General features: G+C 49.6%; 1 protein-coding gene across 1 annotated transcript in view; it reads left to right on the top strand.

The window, feature by feature from the left end:
* The window catches only part of UBE2F (ubiquitin conjugating enzyme E2 F (putative)), a 441,864-nt gene that overhangs the window by 15,140 nt on the left and 402,382 nt on the right, over positions 1-24,342 (top strand). The window contains exon 2 of the mRNA XM_030209070.1: positions 533-665. Coding sequence (XP_030064930.1) covers positions 533-665 — 133 coding nt within the window. The remainder of the gene's footprint in view (positions 1-532; positions 666-24,342) is intronic.

Genomic DNA, 24,342 nt, shown 5'->3' with positions numbered 1-24,342 from the left:
GGATGGTCAGTGGTTATTGTCAGTGGCATTATCTGGATAATACCAATGAAAATCAATAGCTGGCTAAGCATAAATTCACTTTTTTTTTGCTGTGGGCTAGGGAAAATAGCCAAGTGACTGTGTTGCTCATGGCGGTGACCTGCCAGTTTACCCTTTAAGTGTACCTAGTAGTACCAAATCCCTGCACTGCTCTGTACTGCTCAGTCTTGGTACTTTTTTTTTTCTGGGAAATTCTGTTTGCATGTGTTCATTGTCTATCCAGAAATCCCAAGATAAGCACTTCAGATTATACAAAGTGTTTTTATAAAGGTATATAAATTGATGTAGCTGTAACTGGCTGTCATTTTAAGAGTTGTTAATGTTAGCTATAGCGTGTTCTCAATATTAGCCCAAAAATCGTATGTTTGAGCCAAGATTTGAGTAAACCTGGTAGTCAAAGCAATACACCACCATTTTTGAAAATAAGAAAAGTGTATAAATCCTGCTTTGAGTTGGAATAATAAACTTTTTTTTTTTTTACCTTGTTTGTCAGATTAAAACAGTAGTAATGCTAACACTGGCCAGCAAATTGAAGCGGGACAATGGTGTTAAAGGAAACCGGCCCTCAAACCCCACTTCAGATTCTACTCGGAGAGTGTCTGTTAGAGATAAATTGCTTGTCAAAGGTAAGTGAACCTATTTTAGTTTAGATTATAAATCAAATTTAATGGACTAGCTTGGTGGCTCTTGCCAGTATTATGTACACTAAAGCAGGGACAGTCCACCATATCACTGTTGTGATAGTGTTCTTGTAAATAATACCTTTTATATTGTTACTTTCAACTGGGGGGGGGGGGGATATTTCTATATCAGGAATGAGAAAGCCTCAGTGAAAACGGGTAGCTTCACTAGTATTCAAGGATACACCAGCTGTCTTGGTTTTTAATCACTGGCTGAAAAACCTTCCTCTCTATAAACCTGGAGGATGTAATGGCGCAATTTGACAAATTGAAGAGTAGCAAATCTCCTGGAGCAGATGGTATTCATCCCCGAGTACTGATAGAATTGAAAAATGAACTTGTGGAGCAATTTTGAGTAATATGTAATTTATCTTTAAAACCAAGCATGGTTCTGGAAGATTGGAGGGTGGCCAATATAACGCCAATTTTTTAAAAAGGTTCCGGGGTGATCTGGGAAATTGCAGACCAGTGAGTCTGACGTCGGTGCTGAGCAAAATGGTAGAGACTATTATAAAGAAAAAATTATTGAGCATATTCAAAAGCATGAATTAATGAGACAAAGCCAACATGGATTTAGTGAAGGGAAATCTTGCCTCACCAATCTATTACATTTCTTTAAAGGGGTGAACAAATTTGGATAAGGGTGAGCTGGTTGATATTGTGTATCTGGACTTTCAAAAGTGGTTTGACACAGTACCTTGTGAAAGACTAGAGGAAATTGGAAAGTCATGGGTTAGGAGGTAGTGTTCTATTGTGGATTAAAAACTGGTTAAAAGATAGAAAACAGAGAGTAGGGTTAAATGGTCAGTACTCCTAAATGCAGAAGGGTAGATAGTGGGGTTCCTCAGGGGTCTGTGCTGGGACCACTGCTTTTTAACATATTTATAAATGATCTAGAGATGGGAGTAACTAGTGAGGTAGTTAAATTTGCTGACGACACAAAGTTGTTAAATCGCAAGAGGATTCTGAAAAATTACAAGAGGCTCTTATGAGACTGGGCATCTAAATGGCAGATGACGCTTAATGTGAGCAAGTGCAAAGTGATGTATATGAGAAAGAAGAACCCAAGCCGCATTGAGCCTGCCATTAGTGGGAAAGCGCGGGGTACAAATGTAACAAACCCCCCCCCAAATTATAGTTATGTAATGCAAGGTTCCACATTAGGAGTCACCGACCGGGAAAGGGATCTAATTGTCATTGTTGATGATATGCAGAAACCCTCTGCTCAGTGTATGGCAGCGGCTAAGAAAGCAAATAGAATGTTAGATATTATTAGGAAAAGAATGGAAAACAAAAATGAGGGCTTTATAATGCTTTTGTATCGCTCCATGGTGTGACTGCACCTCGAATATTGTGTTCAGTTCTTGTCATTGCATCTCAAAAAAGATATAGTGGAATTAGAAAAGGTACAGAGAAGGGGGATGAGATGACTTCCCTGTAAGGAGGGGCTAAAGCAGCTAGGGCTCTTCAGCTTGGAGAAAAGACGGCTGAAGGGAGATATGATAGAGGTCTGTAAAATAATGAGTAGAGTGAAACAGGTAGATGTGAATTACCTGTTTACTCTTTCCAAAAATACTAGGACTAGGGGGCACACAATGAAGTTAGAAAGTATTAAATTTTTTTTTTTTTTAGAATCTTTTTTTTATTGACATAAAATCAATAACACAGCGATAACACCGTCATAGCACAATTCGAAAACAAAGTACAATATTTAACCATTCTTGCTTATGTCAACAGTAAATTTTTCCCCCTTTTCCCCCCCTGTCCCCTCAAACCCTCCCCATCCTCAGTTCCTCTCGTTCAATTCAACATGCTTATTGAACTCCAAAACCATTACAAAATACAAGACAGAACCAGATGGGGACCTACAGAAGCTGGATGGAGAATTATACATGTGGCTATCTACAATACCTCTTTTCCCTTTCCCATCTCTGCCATCCGCCCCCCTCCCCCAATACCCACCCTTACCCCAACCAAACCAAACCTACCCAACCCCTGAAAACTTAACAGTTCAAAATTTTACTTCTGGCTACCGGAGTGAGAGTATCCCAAAATGGGGACCAGGATTTACAAAATATATCACCTCTCTTTCTTGTCATCAAGCAGATGAAGCCATTACGTATGGGTTATGTCCATCAACCAGCAGGGGAGATAGAGAGCACTCAAACTTTCACAGTGCCCTCTTGGCCAGCTAGCTCCACTGCCTCTTCAGTATTCTCTATCTCCCTTAGCAGGGTGGCTGCAGCTTGTTCGAGCTCCAGAAAAATCTGCCGGGAGGTGGTTCCTGGCTTGCCAGTTGTTAACCGGGGTGGAGGCTATAGCAGCTTCACTTTAAAGGCACATAGGTTAGCCCTTTCCCTGCCTTACCCATACCTCTGTGGATGTGGACATATTGCCTTGCTTTCCCTGTCCTTACCCACCAACAGTGGATGCAGGCATATAGGTTCGCCCTTTCCCTGCCTTTCCCACTCATCTGAGCCTCCGGAGTCTTCAATACCTCTGCTTTCCTCACAGCTTAAAAAAAAAAAAAAAAAGTTGCGTCGCGTTTTTAAACGCAGAGACGCTGGAACAGAGGTTTTTGACCTGATTTTCAGCAGGATCGTAGTTGTACACTAGATCCTTTGAGGTAAGAGTGTTTTCCAACTCCTCCGGGGTGGGCCCGCGAGCGGGGCGATTTTGGCGCAAAACCGCCATTTTGGATTTTACCGCCGTTTTTCGGCGATGGCTGCGGACAATGTAAAGTGCTGTTCCACTTGTGGCAAGCGCAAATCAGCAGCAGGGCTCTGTAAATCGTGCTGTATTGGCGTAGGAGCCGGCCCGAGCATGGCAAGCGATGTTTCTTACTGCTCTGAGCTGGCAGCAGGCGCCATTTTGCTTACACCGCATGGCGCGGCCTCCGTGGACACGGAGAGACCTGAGCCAGGGTGGGGCACCTCGAGATGAGGTTATTTCAGGAGTGGCTAGCACCGGACAGGATTTGGGTGCCCAGGGTGAGATTTTCTCCCCGGATTTTGTGCTTTTGCTGCATAAAGCATACATGATGAAAAGAGCCCTTCCTCAAGGGTCGCCTGAGGCTCCTCTGATTGCCCCCCCAATGGATTCTGGCCTGGGACTGCCCAGTGAGGCTTTTTTCCCGGATGCTTGGCCTAAAGATAAGCGCAGAAGGGTTAATTCCCCTTCAGATTGTGGTGCACCTTTTTTCCCCCCCATGGTCGGGGTGTGAGGATTCGGAGAACTCTGACAGATGTTCTTGGTCTGAGAAACCAGAGTCAGGTGCGGATTTACCACAGGATCTGGTGAGGATTTTCCACCGTGATGAGCTGCCAGTGCTTATTTCAGATACCCTGCAGGCCCTCTCGATTGAAGATCCTGACAGTGGCATGGCCTCCTCGGGTAATCCCAGGATGGCTAGTACCAAGAAAGCTGCTCGGGCCTTACCTTTGCATGCCTCCATCCTAGAGCTTGTTTCGGCTCAGTGGGCTGACCCCGAGGGACCTTTGAGAGTTTCCAGGGCTATGGGGCAGTTATACCCTCTGCGTGAGGGACATATGGCTCGTTTTCAAATGCCTACAGTGGATGCCCTAGTCACTGCGGTGACAAAGAGAACTACCCTCCCTGTTGAAGGAGGTGTTGCCCTGAAGGATGTTCAAGACCGTAGGCTGGAAACAGCGTTGAAACGGTCCTTTGAAATTGCAGGTCTCACTGTTCGGGCATCTGCATGCAGCTGTTATGCTGTGAGAGCCTGCCTAGCTTGGCTGCAACAGGCAGTGGCTCAGCCCGGAGATGGAGTGGAGCCCTTCTTGGATGTGGCTCCGCGGATGGAGGTGGCCTTGTCCTTTCTGGCTGATGCCCTTTATGACCTTGTCAGAGCTTCGGCTAAACAAATGGCAGTAGCAGTGGCGGCTCGCCGTCGTCTGTGGCTACGACACTGGGCAGCGGACATGGCCTCTAAGCAAAGGTTGGTGAAGTTGCCTTTTCAAGGACTTCTCCTATTTGGTAAGGAGTTAGAGAAAATTGTGAAAGGCCTGGGTGATCCAAAACCCCAGCGCTTGCCCGAAGATAGGCAGAGGCCTTCCTCTAAGGGCCAGGCGGTCCACTCCTCGTACAGACCTCGCTTCCGTGAAGCTAGAAGGTACCTCCCGGGGCGTTCTGCTGGGTTCACTTCACGTGCCCGTGGTCAGCAGAGGAACTCCTTTCGCTCAGACAAGCGTTCCGCAGCCGGTGGCTCAAGACCAGGAGTTCAGGGGCGACCCTCTCAATGATGGTGCGCCGGCCCTCTCCTCGATGCCTGTCATCGGAGGACGGCTTTCCCTCTTTGTCGAGGAGTGGGCCAAGATTTCCTCAGATCAGTGGGTTCTGGACCTGATCAGAGATGGATACAGAATAGAATTCAACGCCCCAGTAAGAGACGTGTTTGTGGAGTCCCGATGCGGTTCTGCCGTCAAACGGGCGGCGATGGAGGAGACTTTACAAGGTCTGATTCAGTTAGGGGCAGTGACCCCAGTGCCTCCCGCCGAGCAAGGCTGCGGCCGATACTCCATCTACTTTGTGGTGCCGCGAAAAGGTGGGTCCTTTCGCCCTATTCTGGACTTAAAAGAAGTGAACAAGTCCCTGAGAGTGCGGCATTTCCACATGGAATCCCTGCGCTCCGTCATTGCGGCGGTTCAGCCAGGAGAGTTTCTCACGTCTCTAGACCTGAAAGAAGCTTACTTGCACATACCGATTTGGCCCCCGCACCAGAAGTTTCTGAGGTTTGCGGTGTTGGGAAAACATTTCCAGTTCAGGGCCTTGCCTTTTGGCCTCGCCACAGCTCCCCGAACCTTTTCGAAGGTAATGGTGGTAGTAGCTGCTTTTCTCAGGCGAGAAGGTATCAGGGTTCACCCGTACCTAGACGACTGGCTCATCAGAGCAGACTCTGCAACAGAGAGCTTACAAGCTACAGCCAGAGTGGTCTCAGTACTGCAATCTCTAGGCTGGGTCGTCAATATGGCCAAAAGTCACCTGTCCCCTTCACAATCTCTAGAGTTTTTGGGGGCCAGGTTCGACACAGTCTCGGGCTATGTGTTCCTACCCGAGCTAAGGCGGTGCAAGCTTCAGAATCAGGTCCGTCTGCTCCTGAGGATGCCCCGCCCGCGAGCTTGGGACATTGTCCAGCTGCTGGGATCGATGACAGCCACGATGGAAGTGGTACCCTGGGCGAGAGCGCACCTGAGACCTCTACAGTATTCCCTACTCCGGAGATGGTCTCCTATTTCTCAGGATTACCAATGCAGACTTACTTGGCTCCCTGCGGCCCGTCTCAGCATGGAGTGGTGACTCTCGGACAGCATGCTGCGGCGAGGAATGCCGCTGACGCTCCCCGTTTGGTGCCTAGTGGTAACAGATGCCAGCCTGAAGGGCTGGGGCGCACACTGCAAGGGGAAGCATGCCTAGGGTCTATGGACACCCGAGGAGTCGGAGTGGTCCATCAACCGCCTAGAGTTGAAAGCGGTGTTTCAGGCGCTTCTGGCCTTTCAAGTGACCCTGGAAGGATTGGCTGTCAGAGTGATGTCGGACAACACGACAACGGTGGCCTATATAAATCGACAAGGCGGAACAAGGTGCAGAGCACTAGCCGCGCAGGCCGAACTGATTTGCCACTGGGCCGAGCTGCATCTTCAGTGTCTGTCGGCAGCTCATATTGCAGGTCAGAGCAATGTGCAGGCCCATTATCTGAGCAGGCATCAGATCGATCCAGCAGAATGGAATCTGGCAGACGAAGTATTCCTGCAGATCTGTGCCAAATGGGGCAAGCCCGTGATGAATCTAATGGCGACAAGTGCCAATACCAAAGTCCCGTGCTTCTTCAGCAGACGGAGAGATTCTCGCTCGGCGGGGTTGGATGCCTTGGCTCAACCCTGGCCTCCGGGTCTACTTTATGTGTTTCCCCCATGGCCCTTGATAGGGCGCCTGCTCTTGCGGTTTCGGCTGCACCCAGGAGAAGTGGTCCTCATCGCCCCGGATTGGCCAAGGAGACCTTGGTATGCAGACCTCCGACAGATGCTCCTGGAGGCTCCTCTGCCATTACCTCTGGTACCGAACCTGTTGACTCAGGGACCGGTAGCCATGGAGGACGCCGGCCGCTTTGGTCTTACGGCATGGCTATTGAGAGGGCGCAATTGAGGGATAAAGGTTATTCCAATAAAGTTATTTCCACTCTCCTGCAAGCCCGCAAGCGGTCCACTTCCGTGGCTTATGCCAGGATTTGGTGCCTGTTTGAGTCTTGGTGTGCTTCCAGAGCCATTGTTCCAATGCGGGCTCCTGTCTCGCCGATTCTGGACTTTTTGCAGGAAGGTGTACAAAAAGGCTTGGCCTATAATTCCCTGCGGGTGCAGGTGGCAGCGTTGGCCTCCCTTCGTGGTAAGGTGGAAGGCGTGTCTTTGGCTGCTCACCCAGATGTGGCACGGTTTCTTAGAGGGGTGCTTCGGCTCCGACCTCCAGTGCGAGCACCCTGTCCAGCTTGGAACCTGGGGCTAGTTTTGAAAACCCTGCAGGCATCTCCTTTTGAGCCGCTTCGGCGAGCATCGGAGAAAGACTTGACACTGAAGGCCGTTTTTCTGGTGGCCATTACCTCGGCGAGACGGGTGTCAGAGCTCCAGGCGCTGTCCTGTAGAGACCCATTTCTGCAATTTTCAGAGTCTGGAGTCACGGTTCGGACCGTACCTTCCTTTATGCCTAAGGTGGTTTCAGCCTTTCACTTAAACCAGCCTATTTTCTTGCCCTCTTTTTCAGAGGAAGAGTTTCCAGAATCTTTTGGGCAGTTGCACCTGTTGGATGTGCGCAGGACTCTGCTGCTGTATCTGCGAGTTACTATCTCTTTCAGGATCTATGATCATCTGTTTGTTTTGCTATCAGGTCCTCACAGAGGGTCTCCAGCGTCTAAAGCCACTATTGCCCGTGGCTCAAAGAAACTATCTTTTCAGCTTATCTGCTTGCCAGCCGGTCTCCGCCTGTAGCCTTTAAGGCGCATTCTACCAGAGCGATTTCTTCCTCTTGGGCTGAAACTGGAGCACTCTCTCGTCAAGAGATATGCAGTGCAGCAACATGGGCTTCTAAGCTCTCTTTTGCCCAACATTACAGGCTGGATGTGGCTGCTAGGAGGGATGCGCATTTTGGAGCACTAGTGCTAGCGCGTGGTGTGACCTGTTCCCACCCTATATAGGGATTGCTTTGTTACATCCCATACGCAATGGCTTCATCTGCTTGATGACAAGGAAGGGAAAATTAGGTTCTTACCTTGGTAATTTTTTTTCCTTTAGTCATAGCAGATGAAGCCATGAGCCCTCCCTGTATGATTGTCTGTATGCTGTGAATCTGTTTCAGGTTCTGTTCTTGTTTCCTGAAGTTCCTTCCTTGGGAGAAAGTTGGAGAACAGTCTTCAGGATTCATGTTCACTTATAGGGAGGATGAGTCCATTTCCTCCAGTTTGTTTTGGAGGATGAGTTTGTTCCCTCCAGGAGGTTGCGTGTATCCCCTCCAGTTATACAATAAGGAGGACGAGTTTATTCCCTCCAGAAGGATGTGTTCATTCCCTCTTTTTTGAGTTCATGCCCTTGTTAAGGGGCCATCGTTCGCTGTGAGGAAAGTTCATGTTATTCCCATTGCGGTTTGCCATACTGCTTTGGAAGCTTCAAATACTGAAGAGGCAGTGGAGCTGGCTGGCCATGAGGCACTGTGAAAAGTTGAGTGCTCTCTATCTCCCCCTGCTGGTTGATGGACACAACCCATACGTAATGGCTTCATCTGCTATGACTAAAGGAAAGAAAATTACCAAGGTAAGAACCTAATTTTCCCATTTCGTAATTTTTGGAAGAGCTCCTTTGTATATATTAGGCATGATTTGCATTCCTTCAGTGATTAAATTTAGAATACTTAAAGAGACATATTTTCAAAGCACTTAGCCTTCCATAGTTCCATAGAAACCTATGGAACTTTGGAAGGCTAAGTGCTTTGAAAATGAGCCCCTTAGTGACACTATGGCCCTTCATTATCCAGAGCCTAGGCAATATCATTCTAAGAGAGGTTATAGGGAGAATTCATCAAGCAGCATTAGGTCCTTCGCATGTGTTAACTTTAATGTCCAGTGTTCCCGTTGTAAGCCATATGGGAATAGATTGATGGGAACATCGGACACTAAAGGGTTAAGGGAATTAATACAGTCAGGCTTATTTTCGAAAGAGACAGGCGCCCATCTTTCGACACAAATCGAAAGCCGATTTTGGGCGTCCCCAACTGCTTCCCGTTGTGGGGACGACTAAAGTTCCTGGGGGCGTGTCGGAGGCATAGCGAAGGCGGGACTGGGGCGTGCCTAACACATGGGCATCCTCGACCCATAATGGAAAAAAAGAAGGGCGTCCCTGACGAGCACTTGTGCGACTTTACTTGGTCCATTTTTTCTTATGTCCAAGCCTCAAAAAGGTGCCCGAACTGACCAGATGACCACCGGAGGGAATCGGGGATGACCTCCCCTGACTCCCCCAGTGGTCACTAACCACCTTCCATCCCGAAAAAAGCAATTTTTAAAACTTTTTTTTGCCAGCCTGAAATATCATTCTCGGGTCCATCACAGCAGTATGCAGGTCCCTGGCGGGGGGGGGGGGGGGGGGGGGGGGGGGAGGTATGTGTGTGTCAGCGGAGGCATAGCGAAGGTGTGGACGTCTTTCTTTCAAACATTTTGGACATCCTGAACTGTCCCCCCCCCCCCACACACACACAGGGACGGCCAAATTTCAAGGGAATGAAGTGGAGAAGTGGCCTTGTGGTTAGAGCACTGGTCTTGCAATCCAGAGGTGGCCGGTTCAAATCCCATTGCTGCTACTTGTGATCCAAAATCCAAATAAATAAAGGGGGAGTTGGAGGCATAGCAAAGGCATGGACGTCCTTCTCACAGAAACATCCACATTTTGGACGTCCTCCACTGCCATCGCAGGGACGGAGGCATAGCGAAGGACGTCCTCAACTGCCATCGCAGGGACGGAGGCATAGCGAAGGATGTCCTTCACCCATACTCTTAAAAAAAAAAAAAAGACGTCCCTGATGAGCACGTGGACGTTTTCACCTGGACTTGTATTTTTCTAAGGTTGTAGAAAAGGTTGTATTTTTCAAAGGTTGTAGACAGCAATTTATTTAAGGTTGTAGACGGATATTATACACACAGCTTGCATGTATGAAGCCGTTTGCATGCGCAGAGCAGCCACACATAATGCTAGGCTGCTCTGCACTGGCTTGAGGGGAAGGAAATCATGTGCAAATGAGCTAACAGTGAGCAGCTCATTTGCATGCGATTTCCTTCATGCATGCCCGTTCCTTTCCGAATCGCTTAGGGATCGGTAAGGGAAGGGCTTTTTCCGTTCAGTTAGTTCATGTTAGTCCACTGCAGTGCCCCCTAGGGTGCCCTGTTGGTGTCCTGGCATGTCAGGGGGACCAGTGCACTACGAATGCTGGCTCCAAATGAGTTAGATTTGGATTTGGTCGTTTTTGAGATGGGCGTCCTCGGTTTCCATTATCATCGAAAACCGGAGACGACCATCTCTAAGGTCAACCATCTCAACATTTATGTCGACCATCTCTAAGGTCGACCTAAATGTTGAGATTTGGACGTCCCCGACCGTATTATCGAAACGAAAGATGGCCGCCCATCTTGTTTCGATAATACAGATTTCCCCGCCCCTTCGCAGGGACGTCCTATGAGGACGCCCTCAGGAAAACTTGGGCGCCCTATTCGATTATGCCCCTCAGTGTGTCCAAATCACAAGGGAGTGTGTCGGGGGCATTTCATAGGGGGATTAGGGGGTTCCTAATACGTGGACGTTTTGCATCCATAATGGAACAAAACAAAAATGTCCAGGTCTAAAACTAAGACGTTTTGATCTAGACCTGTTTTCAGAATGAATAAGGCACAAAACGTTGCCCTAAAGGACAAGATGACCACTGAAGGGAATCGGGAGTAACCCCCCCAATAACTCCCCCCATTGGTCACTGACACCCCCTCCCACCCCCATACATCTAAATAAAAATATAACTTACCAGCCTCTCTATGACAGCCTCAGATGTTAAAGGCAGGTCTATTAGAGCAGCATGTAGGTCCCTGTAGTAGTATAGTGGTCGGTGCAGTACACAGCGGGGGACCCAGGTCCCTGTCTTCTTCTACCTGTCATATTTGTGGTGAAAACTGTTCCCCTTCACCCTTATGGGTTATTGTAGTGGTGTACAGTGGGGGACAGTGTGTTTTGGGTGGGTTTTAGAGGCCTCAGGGGATAAGGTAAGGAAGCAAAGGTGAGATGTGTACCTGGGAGCATTTTTATGAAGTGTACAGAAGTGCCCTCTGGGGTGTTCCATTGCTGTTCTGGGATGTCTGGGGGGCCAGTCTACTAAAAATGCTGGCTCCTCCTACATCCCAGTGGCATGAATCTCTATGTTTTGCACTTAGTTTTTTTTTTTTTTTTTTTCTGAAAATGGCCCAGAAAACAAAATGGCCAAAGCACAAAACCTTGTTCGAAACAGTATTTTTGGGAAAAGAAAGGTGCTATTTTTTTTTCCCCAAAATGACCTTCTTTCTTATTTGATTTTTGGACGTTTTATGCAAAACTTCCAAAATTGGACTTCAGACGTCATATAGAAAATGCCTCTTCCATGTCATTTATATAATTTACTTAGTGCCTGATGATAATTTTGTGATCTGCTTAGAACTTTCCAAGGTATTAGCGGAATATAAGAATATTTGTATTTGTACTCAGTGTGGTCTCATCATGGAGCAATGCAGAGGGATTATGAAATTCTTTATTTTCCTTTCTAGAAATTCAAAGCTTCTGTTTGCATTTTTTGGCCACTACTGCACACTTGACAGAGTATTTCAGTGTATTGGCAATCTTAGCAATGCTTGGATCAGAATAGTATGTCAAAACTAACTGGATCCTTTCCTTTCAGATAAGATAACGCAACGTTGAAATATCTAGGAGTTCAGATAGTTCAGTCTTGTCATTCATCTCTCTGCAGCCTGTACGTCTAGCTCCATCTCTACCTGTCTTCAAATCTATGCTGAAAACCCACCTTTTCACCACTGCTTTTGGCTCCTAGCCACTTCTCAATTGCCCTCCCCTTGTTCCTTCTCACCCAGTACTTCCCTCGCCCTTAATTGTCTTGTCTGTCTGTATTTTGTAGATTGTAAGCTCTTTTGAGCAGGGACTGTCTCTCTCTGTGTCAGGTGTTCAGCGCTGTGTGCATCTGGTAGCACTTTACAAATGCTAATAATAATAATAATAAAATTGGAGCAGAATGAACTTTTTCTGGATGGGGTGAAGATGTTGCTACGAAAATTAATTTGCCAAACTCTCCACCTGCCTGTTTCAAAAACCAATTTGAAAGCATTAAGTAGGAAAATGTTCTATATTTGGAAGAGGAGGCCACCAAGAATTTCCTGCAGAGTTCTGATGAGGAATTGAGGAGGGAAGGGAGAATGGGCGCTCCAGACTTGCTGAGCTGTTATGATATTGCCCAATTGGGAGTAGGCTGTTGTAGGAAGTTGCTTTACAGAATCTGTTCTTTGGGCTCTAGAAGGAGCGTTAGTCAGGATGGGCTTGACCTTAAGGAGGCATATTTTTGAAAATATGCCTCCAAGTGTATGGAACTCATAGGTTGAGTGTAAAAGAGATTACGGGAAGGATTATTTTGGGGGTATGGGGGTGTCCTGGCTAACTCCTTTAACTCTTCCTTTCCATATCATCAAGCTGATCAATCCATAGACTGGTGGGTTGTGTCCATCTACCAGCAGGTGGAGATAGAGAGCAAACTTTTGCCTCCCTATATGTGGTCATGTGCTGCCGGAAACTCCTCAGTATGTTCTCTATCTCAGCAGGTGGTGGTCACACACAGCAGCAGCTCTGGCTAGGCCTCCAAGCCTAATTTTTAGGTTTTGTTGAGTGCCTGGGGTTGAGGGCTCTTTTGAGCAAGTGCAAACCTGGCGGTGCCAGGTCCCTCCTTTTCTCCCCCCTCCCGCTGGCTCCGTTAAAAAAAAAAAAAAAAAAAAAAAATTTGAACGTCCTTAAAGGCGTTTATTTCGACGTTTATTTAAGCGTCTATTGCAGCTACTCACTGGGACACCAGGTCGTTACAACTCGGAGCGGACAGCAGGTAATTTTTACCTTTTTATAGCGGGCAGGGGGTTCCCCGATTCTTCTCCTCGTGGCATATGGCGTCGGAGGGCGAGGGCGCAAAGGGTCGCTCCCCGGGTCGCTTGAGCGCTTCTAGAGGGGATGCGGGGGTCTTAAAGCCTGATTCGCCCTTGTTGGGTGACAGTTTCGTGACCGATGAATGTCCCGGTCCTTCCTCCGGCGTGGCGGTTTTTCCCGCCATAAACGCCCATCCCCCGCTCCTCGCCTCCGCCATCTTGGCCGGCCACGCGGCTCGGATGGCTTCTTCTTGGGCCGCCCTTGAGGTTGGAGACATTAATGCTAAAGTTAAGAGCCGTTCTTCCCGCGCGGCTCCTTCGCGGAGTTTCGCGCCGGACGCCATTTTGGATGCGCAGCATGTCTCTCCCCCGCTATTGCGAGCGCCGGTTGAGGGTGCGTCTAGGGCTGTTGCCCAGGCTGCGGAAGTGCACAGTCTGGGGGGTTTCTCCCCCGAGTTTGTTTTGCTGCTGCATCAGGCCTTCCTCATGCACAACGCTGCCCCTGCTCCCTCGTCTGGTAAAGAGGTTGAGGTTCCCAGAGGTAAACGCCCTCGGGTTGATTCCCAGGCCTTGGAGGAATTTGTCTCCTCCGATTTAGATGAGGGCAGCGTGTCTGAGGTCTCCCAACGGTCCTTGCGGATTCCTTGGAGGAGACGGATCCCCGCTCGGATGGAGCGGATGACCCCTCTGCAGCGCGGCTTTTTAGCCCAGAGGATTTGCCCAACCTGTTGTTACAGGCCATGGACACTTTGAAGATTTCCTCTCCGGAGGACGTCTCTCCCTCAGCCCCTGTTGGCTCTGCCATTATGCTGGGGACGAAGCGCCCGCCTAGAACCTTCCACGTGCATGATGCCATGCACACCTTAATTTCGGCTCAATGGGATGTCCCAGAAGCGAGCCTTAAAGTGGCTAGGGCTATGTCCCACCTCTATCCTTTGGCTGTGAGTGAACGTGAGGCCTATCTGTGGCCTACCGTGGATTCTTTAATCACTGCGGTGACTAAGAAAACGGCGTTGCCGGTGGAAGGTGGCACGGCCCTAAAGGACGCCCAAGACAGAAGATTGGAGGCGGCCTTAAGGTCGTCCTTTGAGGCGGCTGCTTTAAGTTTGCAGGCCTCAGTTTGCGGCTCCTATGTGGCCAGGGCGTGCCTGACTATGGTGCAGCGGGCTTCCCCCTCGGATCATTCCTTGAGGGCTGATTGGCCGGCCCTGGAATCGGGCTTAGCCTATTTGGCAGACTTGCTGTATGATGTCTTGAGGGCCTCAGCGAAAGGCATGGCTCAGACAATCTCTGCGCGGCGGTGGCTTTGGCTGAAACATTGGTCTGCTGACCACGCCTCTAAATCCCGCCTGGCTAGGTTGCCTTTTAAAGGCAAGCTGCTCTTTGGGGTCGAGCTGGACAAAATCGTGACCGATCTCGGCACGTCTAAGGGCAAGAAATTACCAGAGGTCAGGGCTCGGGCTAGTACTCGTCCCGGTACCTCCAGAGGACGGTTGCAGGAAGCCCGTCGGTACCGCCCGGGCAAGTCGGGTTCCTCTGCCCCCTCTTCCTTCAAGAGGAATTTCTCCCCCAAGCAGCATTTCTTTCGCAGAGACCGCCGTCCCGGAGGTGCTCCCTCCGGTCCTCCCCCAGGGTCTCGTACCCAATGACGGGGTCTTGGTCCACGCCCCAGTGCAGATTGGAGGATGGCTGTCCTCGTTTCTGGGCGAGTGGACCACAATAACTTCAGACGCGTGGGTGCTGGAAGTCATCAGAGACGGCTACAAACTAGAGTTCTGCCGACCCTTAAAAGACGGGTTTGTACTCTCTCCCTGCAAGTCTCCGGTCAAGCTGTGGCAGTGCAGCAGACTTTGGACAATCTGATCCGCCTGGGCGCGGTCGTTCCGGTGCCAGAAAGTCAGCTTGGCAAGGGACGTTACTCCATTTACTTTGTGGTACCAAAGAAAGGAGGTTCTGTCCGGCCTATCCTCGACCTCAAAGGGGTCAATCGGGCCTTGAAAGTGCGGCACTTTCGCATGGAGACTCTCCGCTCTGTTATAGCGGCAGTGAAGGCAGGAGAGTTCCTGGCATCCTTGGACATCAAGGAAGCGTACCTGCATATTCCCATCTGGCCTCCTCATCAACGCTTTCTGCGTTTTGCAGTCCTGGGACGACACTTCCAGTTCAGAGCCCTCCCTTTCGGGTTGGCTACTGCTCCGCGGACCTTTTCCAAAGTAATGATGGTCATCGCGGCCTTCCTACGAAAGGAAGGGGTACAAGTCCATCCTTATCTGGACGACTGGTTGATCCGAGCCCCCTCTTATGCAGAGTGCGGCAAAGCTGTGGACCGGGTAGTTGCTCTTTTGAGCTCCCTGGGATGGATCATCAACTGGGAGAAGAGCCAGCTGCGCCCGACTCAGTCCCTGGAGTACCTGGGAGTTCGATTCGACACCCAAGTGGGCAGAGTGTTCCTGCCAGACAATCGGATTGTCAAACTTCAGGCTCAGGTGGACCAGTTCCTAGTAGCCTCTCCCCTTCGGGCTTGGGACTATGTGCAGCTGTTGGGCTCTATGACGGCCACGATGGAAGTTGTGCCCTGGGCCAGGGCTCATATGAGACCACGTCAACACTCTTTGCTGCAGCGCTGGACTCCGATGTCGGAGGATTATGCTGTGCGCCTTCCCTTGGACCCAGCAGTGCGCAAGGCGTTGAGCTGGTGGATGCAGACAGACAAGTTGTCTGCGGGAATGCCTCTGGTGACACCAGAGTGGATTGTCGTCACGACGGACGCCTCGTTGTCGGGCTGGGGAGCCCACTGCTTGGGAAGGACAGCGCAGGGGCTCTGGTCTCCTGCAGAGGCAAAGTGGTCTATCAACCTCCTGGAACTCAGAGCCATTCGGTTGGCGCTTTTGGAGTTCATCCCGGTACTGGTGTTGAAGCCTGTACGGGTCCTGTCGGACAATGCCACGGCTGTGGCCTATGTCAACCGCCAGGGAGGTACCAAGAGCGCCCCTCTAGCCAAGGAGGCTATGAATCTTTGCCAGTGGGCGGAAGCGAACCTGGAGCAGCTTTCAGCGGCCCACATTGCCGGAGTCATGAATGTCAAGGCGGACTTTCTCAGTCGCCATACCTTGGAGCCCGGAGAGTGGCAGCTATCTGCTCAGGCGTTCTTGGACATCACGAAGCGCTGGGGCCAGCCGAGCCTAGATCTGATGGCGTCATCGGCCAATTGCCAAGTGCCGCGCTTTTTCAGCAGAGGACGGGACCCTCGATCCCTGGGAGTAGATGCTCTTCTCCAACAGTGGCCGACACAAGAGCTTCTCTATGTGTTCCCGCCCTGGCCCATGTTGGGCAGGGTGCTAGACCGGGTGGCAAAGCATCCCGGCAGGGTAATCCTGGTGGGTCCGGATTGGCCCAGGCGTCCCTGGTATGCGGACTTGATCAGGCTCTCAGTCGACGATCCTCTGCGGCTGCCAGTGGAGCAGGGCCTGTTACATCAGGGTCCCGTGGTGATGGAGGATCCCTCCCCCTTTGGTCTTACGGCCTGGCTATTGAGCGGCAGCGTCTGAGGAAGAAGGGCTTCTCAGACAAGGTCATCGCCACTATGCTGAGAGTGAGGAAGCGCTCTACTTCTACTGCTTACGCCAGGGTTTGGCGTATCTTTGCAGCGTGGTGTGAAGCAGGCTCACTTTCTCCCTTCACTGCTCCAATTTCTTCAGTGCTGGCGTTCCTGCAAGAAGGTCTGGAGAAAGGCCTGTCGCTCAGTTCCCTTAAAGTCCAGGTAGCGGCTCTGGCTTGCTTCAGGGGCCGCCTGAAGGGTGCTTCCCTGGCTTCGCAGCCAGATGTGGTGCGCTTTCTCAAGGGAGTTAATCACCTGCGCCCTCCTCTGCACTCAGTGGTGCCTGCGTGGAATCTCAACCTGGTACTAAGAGCATTGCAGAAGCCGCCTTTTGAACCCTTGTCGAGGGCATCTCTGAAAGACCTGACGTTGAAAGCAGTCTTTTGGTGGCTATCACTTCAGCCAGAAGAGTTTCCGAGCTCCAGGCGCTCTCATGTCGAGAGCCTTTTCTGCAGTTCACTGAGGCAGGAGTGACTATTCGCACAGTGCCTTCCTTCCTGCCCAAGATTGTTTCTCGCTTCCATGTGAATCAGCAGCTCTGTCTCCCTTCCTTTCGTAGGGAGGACTACCCAGAGGAGTACTCTGCTCTTAAATATCTGGATGTGAGACGAGTCATCATCAGATACTTGGAAGTGACCAATGATTTCCGGAAATCGGATCATCTGTTTGTCCTGTTTGCAGGTCCTCGTAAGGGTCTGCAGGCTGCTAAGCCTACAGTGGCAAGATGGGTCAAGGAAGCCATTGCAGCGGCTTATGTGGCCGCGGGGAAGGTGCCGCCTATCCAGCTAAAGGCTCACTCCACGAGAGCTCAGGCGGCCTCGATGGCAGAGGCCGGATCCGTCTCCTTGGAAGAGATATGCAAGGCGGCAACTTGGGCTTCGGCTCATACATTCTCCAAGCATTACCGTTTGACTGTGGCTGCACGGGCGGAGGCCCGGTTTGGAGCTTCAGTGTTGAGGTCAGGGATTTCAATGTCCCGCCCTGGGTGAGTACTGCTTCGGTACATCCCACCAGTCTATGGATTGATCAGCTTGATGATATGGAAGGTAAAATTATGTATAATCATACCTGATAATTTTCTTTCCATTAATCATAGCTGATCAATCCATAGCCCCTCCCAGATATCTGTACTGTTTTTATTCTGGTTGCATTTCAGGTTCAAGTTTAGTCTTCAGTTACTTCAGAAAGACTTCGTGTTCAAGTTTTTTTTTTCACTTGGATTCTTCAAGAGTTAAGACGAGTTTGTGTTACAGTGAGCTGCTGCATTCCTCTCCCCTCCGTTTTACGGGGCTGGATTGAGACTTAAAATTCTGCCGGCACTCCCTCCCGCTTCGTGCGGCTGTAGGGCAGCTTTGTACCCCTCCCGCTTCGGCGGTGTTAGGGTCAGTCAGCTCCTCCCGCGGTTGCGGTTGCAGGATAAGCCAGATCCCCCCGCACCGGCGGGTGTGGTGTCCCTCCCCCGCTCCGCGGGGATGAGCTGGACGGATTCCCCTCCCCCACTTGTGTGGGGATGAGCTGGGTTATTTCCCCTCCCCCGTTTCGGCGGTGGTGAGCTGGGCAGAGTGTCCCTTCGTGGGTGTAATTCTCTAAGTGCTGAGTCCTGCGGATGGAGCTTTGATATCGACATACTGAGGAGTTTCCGGCAGCACATGACCACATATAGGGAGGCAAAAGTTTGCTCTCTATCTCCACCTGCTGGTAGATGGACACAACCCACCAGTCTATGGATTGATCAGCTATGATTAATGGAAAGAAAATTATCAGGTATGATTATACATAATTTTACCTTCATTATGTCACCAAAGGATCAGTACAGACTAATGGGAGTTATGCCCATCTGCCAGCAGGTGGAGATAGAGTTCACTACTGATTTGTGCTGTATCTGGATTCTTGCAGCCAGCTTTAGCCAGTATTCTCCATCTCCAGCAGGCAGATAGCAGTTCCTGTGCTCTGGGGTGAACTTGTTTCCTTCCTACAAGGTTTACAGGTTTTTGGGGTTGAGTGGCTACTTTAACCAGGGTGTAAACCTGGTGGTCCAGGTCCCTCCCCTTTTCTTCTATTCACCCTCCTGCTGCCTTCCTTTTCCTTTCTCCTGCCTCCTTGCTTGAGTAGTGGACCAAAGTTACCACAGATCAGTGGGTGCTGGGTAACATAAGAGATGGTTACATGCTTGAATTTTGCCAGCCTATCGCAGATCTGTTCTTGGAATCCCCTTTCAAAGTTCCGGCCAAGCAATAGGTGGTTTTATCCACCCTCCAATTACCTTTAGCTCTTGGGGCGGTTCTGCTACTGGTCCCGCCTCAGGAGTGGGGCACCAGCAGGTATTCCACCTACTTTTTGGTTCCCAAGAAAGGCAGATTTTTTGTCCAGTTTTGGACCTTAAAGGGGTCAACAGGTCTCTCAAGCTATAACACATCCGGATGGAGACGTTGAGATATGTCATAGCCTCGGTCCAACTGGGAGAATGTTTTACATCGTTGGACCTCAGGGAGGCATATTTGCACATTCCAATATGGTCCTCTCACAGGAAGTTTCTCTGTTTTGCCATTCTGGGGAAACACTTTCAATTCAAGGCCCTGCCCTTTGGTCTCTCCACAGCATCCAGAACCTTCTCCAAAGTCATGGTGGTGGACACCTTCCTGAGAAAGGAGAGTATTCAGGTCCATCCTTATCTGGATGAGTGGCTCATTCAGACCCCTTCCAAGCTGGACAGTGTTGGGGCATCCTTCAGGGCAGTATCCCTCCTAATCTCTCTAGGTTGAATGGTGAACTTCGACAAGTCGTCTCGTTCCAACTTTGGACTATTTGGGCGTCTGGTCTGATATTCACCAACTAAGGTGTTTCTTTCCCTCGCTCGCCAGATAAAACGTCAGACCCAGATCTGGCATTTTTTTTTAGTTATTCAGAATCCCAGGGCTTGGGATTATGTCCAGGTTCCGAGTTCAATGACTGTGACTCTGGATGTCCTTCCCTGGGCTTGTTTCCACATGTTTAGGAGGACTACCAGTTTCATATTCCATGGTCTGCCCCAGCCAGGTCAAGCATGGCCTGCTGGCTTCTGCCTTGAAATTTCCAGGCATGTCTGCTTCTTTGCATGATCACTTGGTGTGTAATAACAGTGGATGCCAGCCTATCGGGCTAGGGAGCACACTATCTCCATTGCACGGCACAGGATCAGTGGTCCCCAGTGGAGACCTCTTGGTCTATTAACAGACTGGAGCTCTGGGCAATCCGGAAAATTCTCCTGCTGTTTGCGCCTTTCATCTAAGGCAAGCCAGTGAGTGTTCCGCTTACATTGCAGGAGATCTGAATACGGAGTCCGATTTGCTTGGCAGATAGTCTCTCTCGAGTGGCAACTCTTAAAGCAGGTGTTTTAGCTTATCTGTCACTGGGGGCTTCCTGCTTTGGCCTTGATGGCGACCAGGGCCAATATGCAGACCTACAGTTTCTTCAGTCGCTGGAGAGAGTCGGGGTCTGTGGGAGTGGATGCTGTACTGCAACCTTGGCAGGTGTTGGCTCTACTTTGTGTTGGCTGATGATAGACAGAACTCTTAAGACGAATAGCTCTCCATTACTACTACTACTACTACTATTTAGCATTTCTATAGCGCTACAAGGCATACGCAGCGCTGTACAAACATAGAAGAAAGACAGTCCCTGCTCAAAGAGCTTACAATCTAATAGACAAAAAATAAATAAAGTAAGCAAATCAAATCAAATTAATGTGAACGGGAAGGAAGAGAGGATGGTAGGTGGAGGCGAGTGGTTACAAGTGGTTACGAGTCAAAAGCAATGTTAAAGAGGTGGGTTTTCAGTCTAGATTTAAAGGTGGCCAAGGATGGGGCAAGACGTAGGGGCTCAGGAAGTTTATTCCAGGCGTAGGGTGCAGCGAGATAGAAGGCGCGAAGTCTGGAGTTGGCAGTAGTGGAGAAGGGAACAGATAAGAAGGATTTATCCATGGAGCGGAGTGCACGGGAAGGGGTGTAGGGAAGGACGAGTGTGGAGAGATACTGGGGAGCAGCAGAGTGAATACATTTATAGGTTAGTAGAAGAAGTTTGAACAGGATGCGAAAACGGATAGGGAGCCAGTGAAGGGTCTTGAGGAGAGGGGTAGTATGAGTAAAGCGACCCTGGCGGAAGATGAGACGGGCAGCAGAGTTTTGAACCGACTGGAGAGGGGAGAGGTGACTAAGTGGGAGGCCAGCAAGAAGCAGATTGCAGTAGTCTAAACGAGAGGTGACAAGGGTGTGGATGAGGGTTTTGGTAGAGTGCTCGGAAAGAAAGGGGCGGATTTTACGGATGTTGTAAAGAAAGAAACGACAGGTCTTGGCAGTCTGCTGGATATGAGCAGAGAAGGAGAGAGAAGAGTCAAAGATGACCCCAAGGTTTCGAGCTGAGGAGACAGGGAGAATGAGAGAGCCATCAACAGAAATAGAAAACGGGGGGAGCGGGGAGGTGGGTTTGGGGGGGAAAATGAGAAGCTCGGTTTTGGTCATATTTAATTTCAGGTGGCGTTGAGACATCCAGGCAGCAATGTCAGACAAGCACGCTGAAACTTTGGTTTGGATGCAAGGTGAGATATCAGGGGTAGAAAGGTAGATTTGGGAGTCATCAGCATAGAGGTGGTAGGAAAAGCCATGGGATGAGATTAATGAACCAAGGGAAGAAGTGTAGATAGAAAAGAGGAGGGGACCAAGAACAGAACCCTGAGGTACACCGACAGGCAGAGGGATAGAAGTAGAAGAGGATCCACCAGAGTGAACACTAAAGGTGCGGAGGGAGAGGTAGGAAGAGAACCAGGAAAGGACAGAGCCCTGGGATCCAAGTGAGGACAGGGTATCGAGAAGTATGCTGTGATCGACAGTGTCAAAAGCAGCGGAAAGATCAAGAAGAATGAGGATGGAATATTGACCTCTGGATTTAGCCAGTAATAGGTCATTGGAGACTTTAGTAAGCGCAGTTTCAGTTGAGTGGAGAGGGCGAATAGCTCTCCATCTGGGCTGGGTGATCTTAGTGGCACTGAATTGACTGAGACATCCATGGTGTGCGGATCTCGTTTGTCTAAGAATGATGCCCCCCTTGTGCCTTACTTGTCCAAGGGATCTCTTGCATCGAGGGCCAGTTCTCCTGGAGGATCCCTCCTGCTTTGGTCTTACGGCCTAGCTCTTGATAGGGCTCATCTTAGGAGGAAGGGATATGCTGCGGACATCATAGCTACCTTGTTGCAAACTCAGAAATGATCCACATCCTATGCTAGAGTATGGAGAACTTTTGAGAGTTGGGGGAAATAAGGGGGCATTTCTCTCCTGCAGGCTTCCTTTCCAGTCAGATTTTTCTTTCCTTCAGGATGGTTTGAAGCACAGTTTGGCCCTGAACTCCGTGAAAGTCCAGATAGCAGCCTTGGCTTGTTATAGGGGAGTGAAGGAGTGGCCTAGTGGTTAGAGCACTGGTCTTCCAATCCAGAGGTGGCCGTTTCAAATCCCACTGCTTCTCCTTGTGATCTTGGGCAAGTCACTTAACCCTCTATTGCCTCAGGTACAAACTTAGATTGTGAGCCCTCCTGGGACAGAGAAATATCCAGTGTACCTGAATGTAACTGACCATGAGCTACTACTGAAAAAGGTGTGAGCAAAATATAAATAAATAAATAGGGGATGTGTGCAGCATACTTTTATTGCAGCTTATCAGGACAGCTAAAGCTATGGCCTTGGTCATTTCGGCGCAGTGCTGGCTGTGGTTGAGGCATTGGACTGCTGAGTGGCATCCAAATCTCGTCTGGTGAAGTTGCCCTTTTGGGGGAACTACTCTTTGGTGCAGATTTAGATAACATTATAAAGACCTGAGAGATTCCAAGTTCCAGTGACTACCTGAGGACAAGCCTAAGCCTCATCTCTGTGCAGCTGTCTTGTTTTTGAGAAACACGGAGGTACAGACAAGGGAATGCTAGTGTTTCCACTCAAAAACCTTGCTTTCCTCAAATTCGGTCTTCCTTTCAAGGAGGCAAGAAGCCCTTTTCCAGTTCCTTGAGGACCTCTCCCTCTTTTGCATCCCTCACAATGACAAGATTGAGGTTCACTCCTTGTACATAGACATAGGTGGTTGTCTTTCCTGTTTCACAAGGAGTGGACCTCAGTATCATTTTCCATGGGTACAAGCTAGAATTTTCAAAACCACTCGCAGATCTTTTCGTGCTGTCCCCTTGCAGCAGCTCTGCAAAGAGTCAGGCAGTGCTAACTTCCTTAGCCTCTTTAAGGCGACTGGGAGCCATTCAGCCCATTTCTCCGGCAGAGAGGGGCATGGGTCGATATTCCATCTATTTTGTCATTCCAAAGAAAGAAGACTATTTTTTCACCCGGTTCTGGATCTCAGAGGTGTGAACAAATCTCAGAATGCTGCACTTCCGCATGGAGACTCTTCGTTCTGTCATAGCCATGGTTTAATTCTTAATGTCACCAGAATCATAATCACTAATTTCCAACACCAGGATTATTGTTTAAATCCCACACCTGATTAAGTGATAGCCATGGTTTAGCCAGGCGAGTTTCTCACCTCATTGGACCTCAAGGAGGTTTATTTTCATATCCTAATTTGGCCTCTTTACATGAAATTTCTCCACTTTGCTATCCTGGGAGATTGTTTTCAATTCAAGGCCATGCCTTATGGCCTCGCCTCTGCACGTTTTCAAAAGTTAGGCTGCCGCCACCACCAACACCATTTATTTGCGGCAAGGGTTCCTATCATATCCTTACCTGGATGATTGGCTAATTTGGGTGCCTTCTTATCAAGGGAGCTTTCGTAGTACACAGACAGTCCTGTCTCTTCTATTGCACTGGGTTGGGTGGTGAAGTACAGCAAGAGTCATCTCACCCCCACCCAGACCCTGCAATTTCTGGGAGTGTGCTTCATACCCAAGAGGGGAAGGTTTTCCTGCCTCAACATTGTCAGCTGAAGCTCAAACAGCAAATTCTCAGGCTTCTCTCTGTTCCCTGCCCATGGGCATGGGATTATGCTCAGGTACTAGGTTCTATGGTGGCAACTTTGGATGTTCTGCCTTGGGCGAACTTCCACATGCGTCTCCTACAGCCATCCCTGTTGAGCTGGTGGTCTCAGGGACTTACAACAAGCTGGTGCCATGGATGCTTCAAGCCAGACGGAGTCTGTCTTGGTGGCTTCTCCTTGCACACACTCAGGCGAGGTTTGCCCTTACTGACTTCCATTTGATATGTTCTCACCTTTGATGCCAGCCTCTTCAGATGGGGAATCCATTATCTCCACCACTCTGCACAGGGCTGCTGGATGAGAGGCTTCCTGGTCTATCAACAGATTGGAACTTTGAGCTGTCCAGAAAGCTCTACTAGCCTTTGTGCCTCTTCTTTGCGGGAGGCCGGTGTGCGTGCTCTCGGACAATGTCACAGCCGTGTCTTACATCTAAAGACAAGGAGGAACAAAGAGTGTATCTCTAGCCCAGGAGATGCATCTTCTTTTTCAGTGGGTGGAATTGATCAGTCTGATGATGTCAGTTTTTTGCATAGTGAGTTCACTGAACTCATAAGCGGATGTCCTCGGCAGAGTGACTCTGGACCCAGGGGAATGGTAACTGTCAAAGACTGCATTTTGCCTCTTTTCCACACAGTGGGGCCTTCCGGTTCTGGACCTCATGGTGCACAAGTACGCAGGTTCTGCAGTTGCTTCAGGGAAAAAATCTCCCTAGGAATGGATGCACTTCTATAGCCTTGGCCATTGGACGGTCTCCTTTATGTATTTTCTCCATGTCTTCTCATGGGAAAGATGTTGCTCAGGATTGCGTGTCATCCCAGGAA

Source organism: Microcaecilia unicolor, chromosome 7 (assembly GCF_901765095.1).
Source record: "Microcaecilia unicolor chromosome 7, aMicUni1.1, whole genome shotgun sequence".
Classification (NCBI taxonomy): Eukaryota; Metazoa; Chordata; class Amphibia; order Gymnophiona; family Siphonopidae; genus Microcaecilia; species Microcaecilia unicolor.
This window is presented reverse-complemented; position numbering and strand designations above follow the sequence as displayed.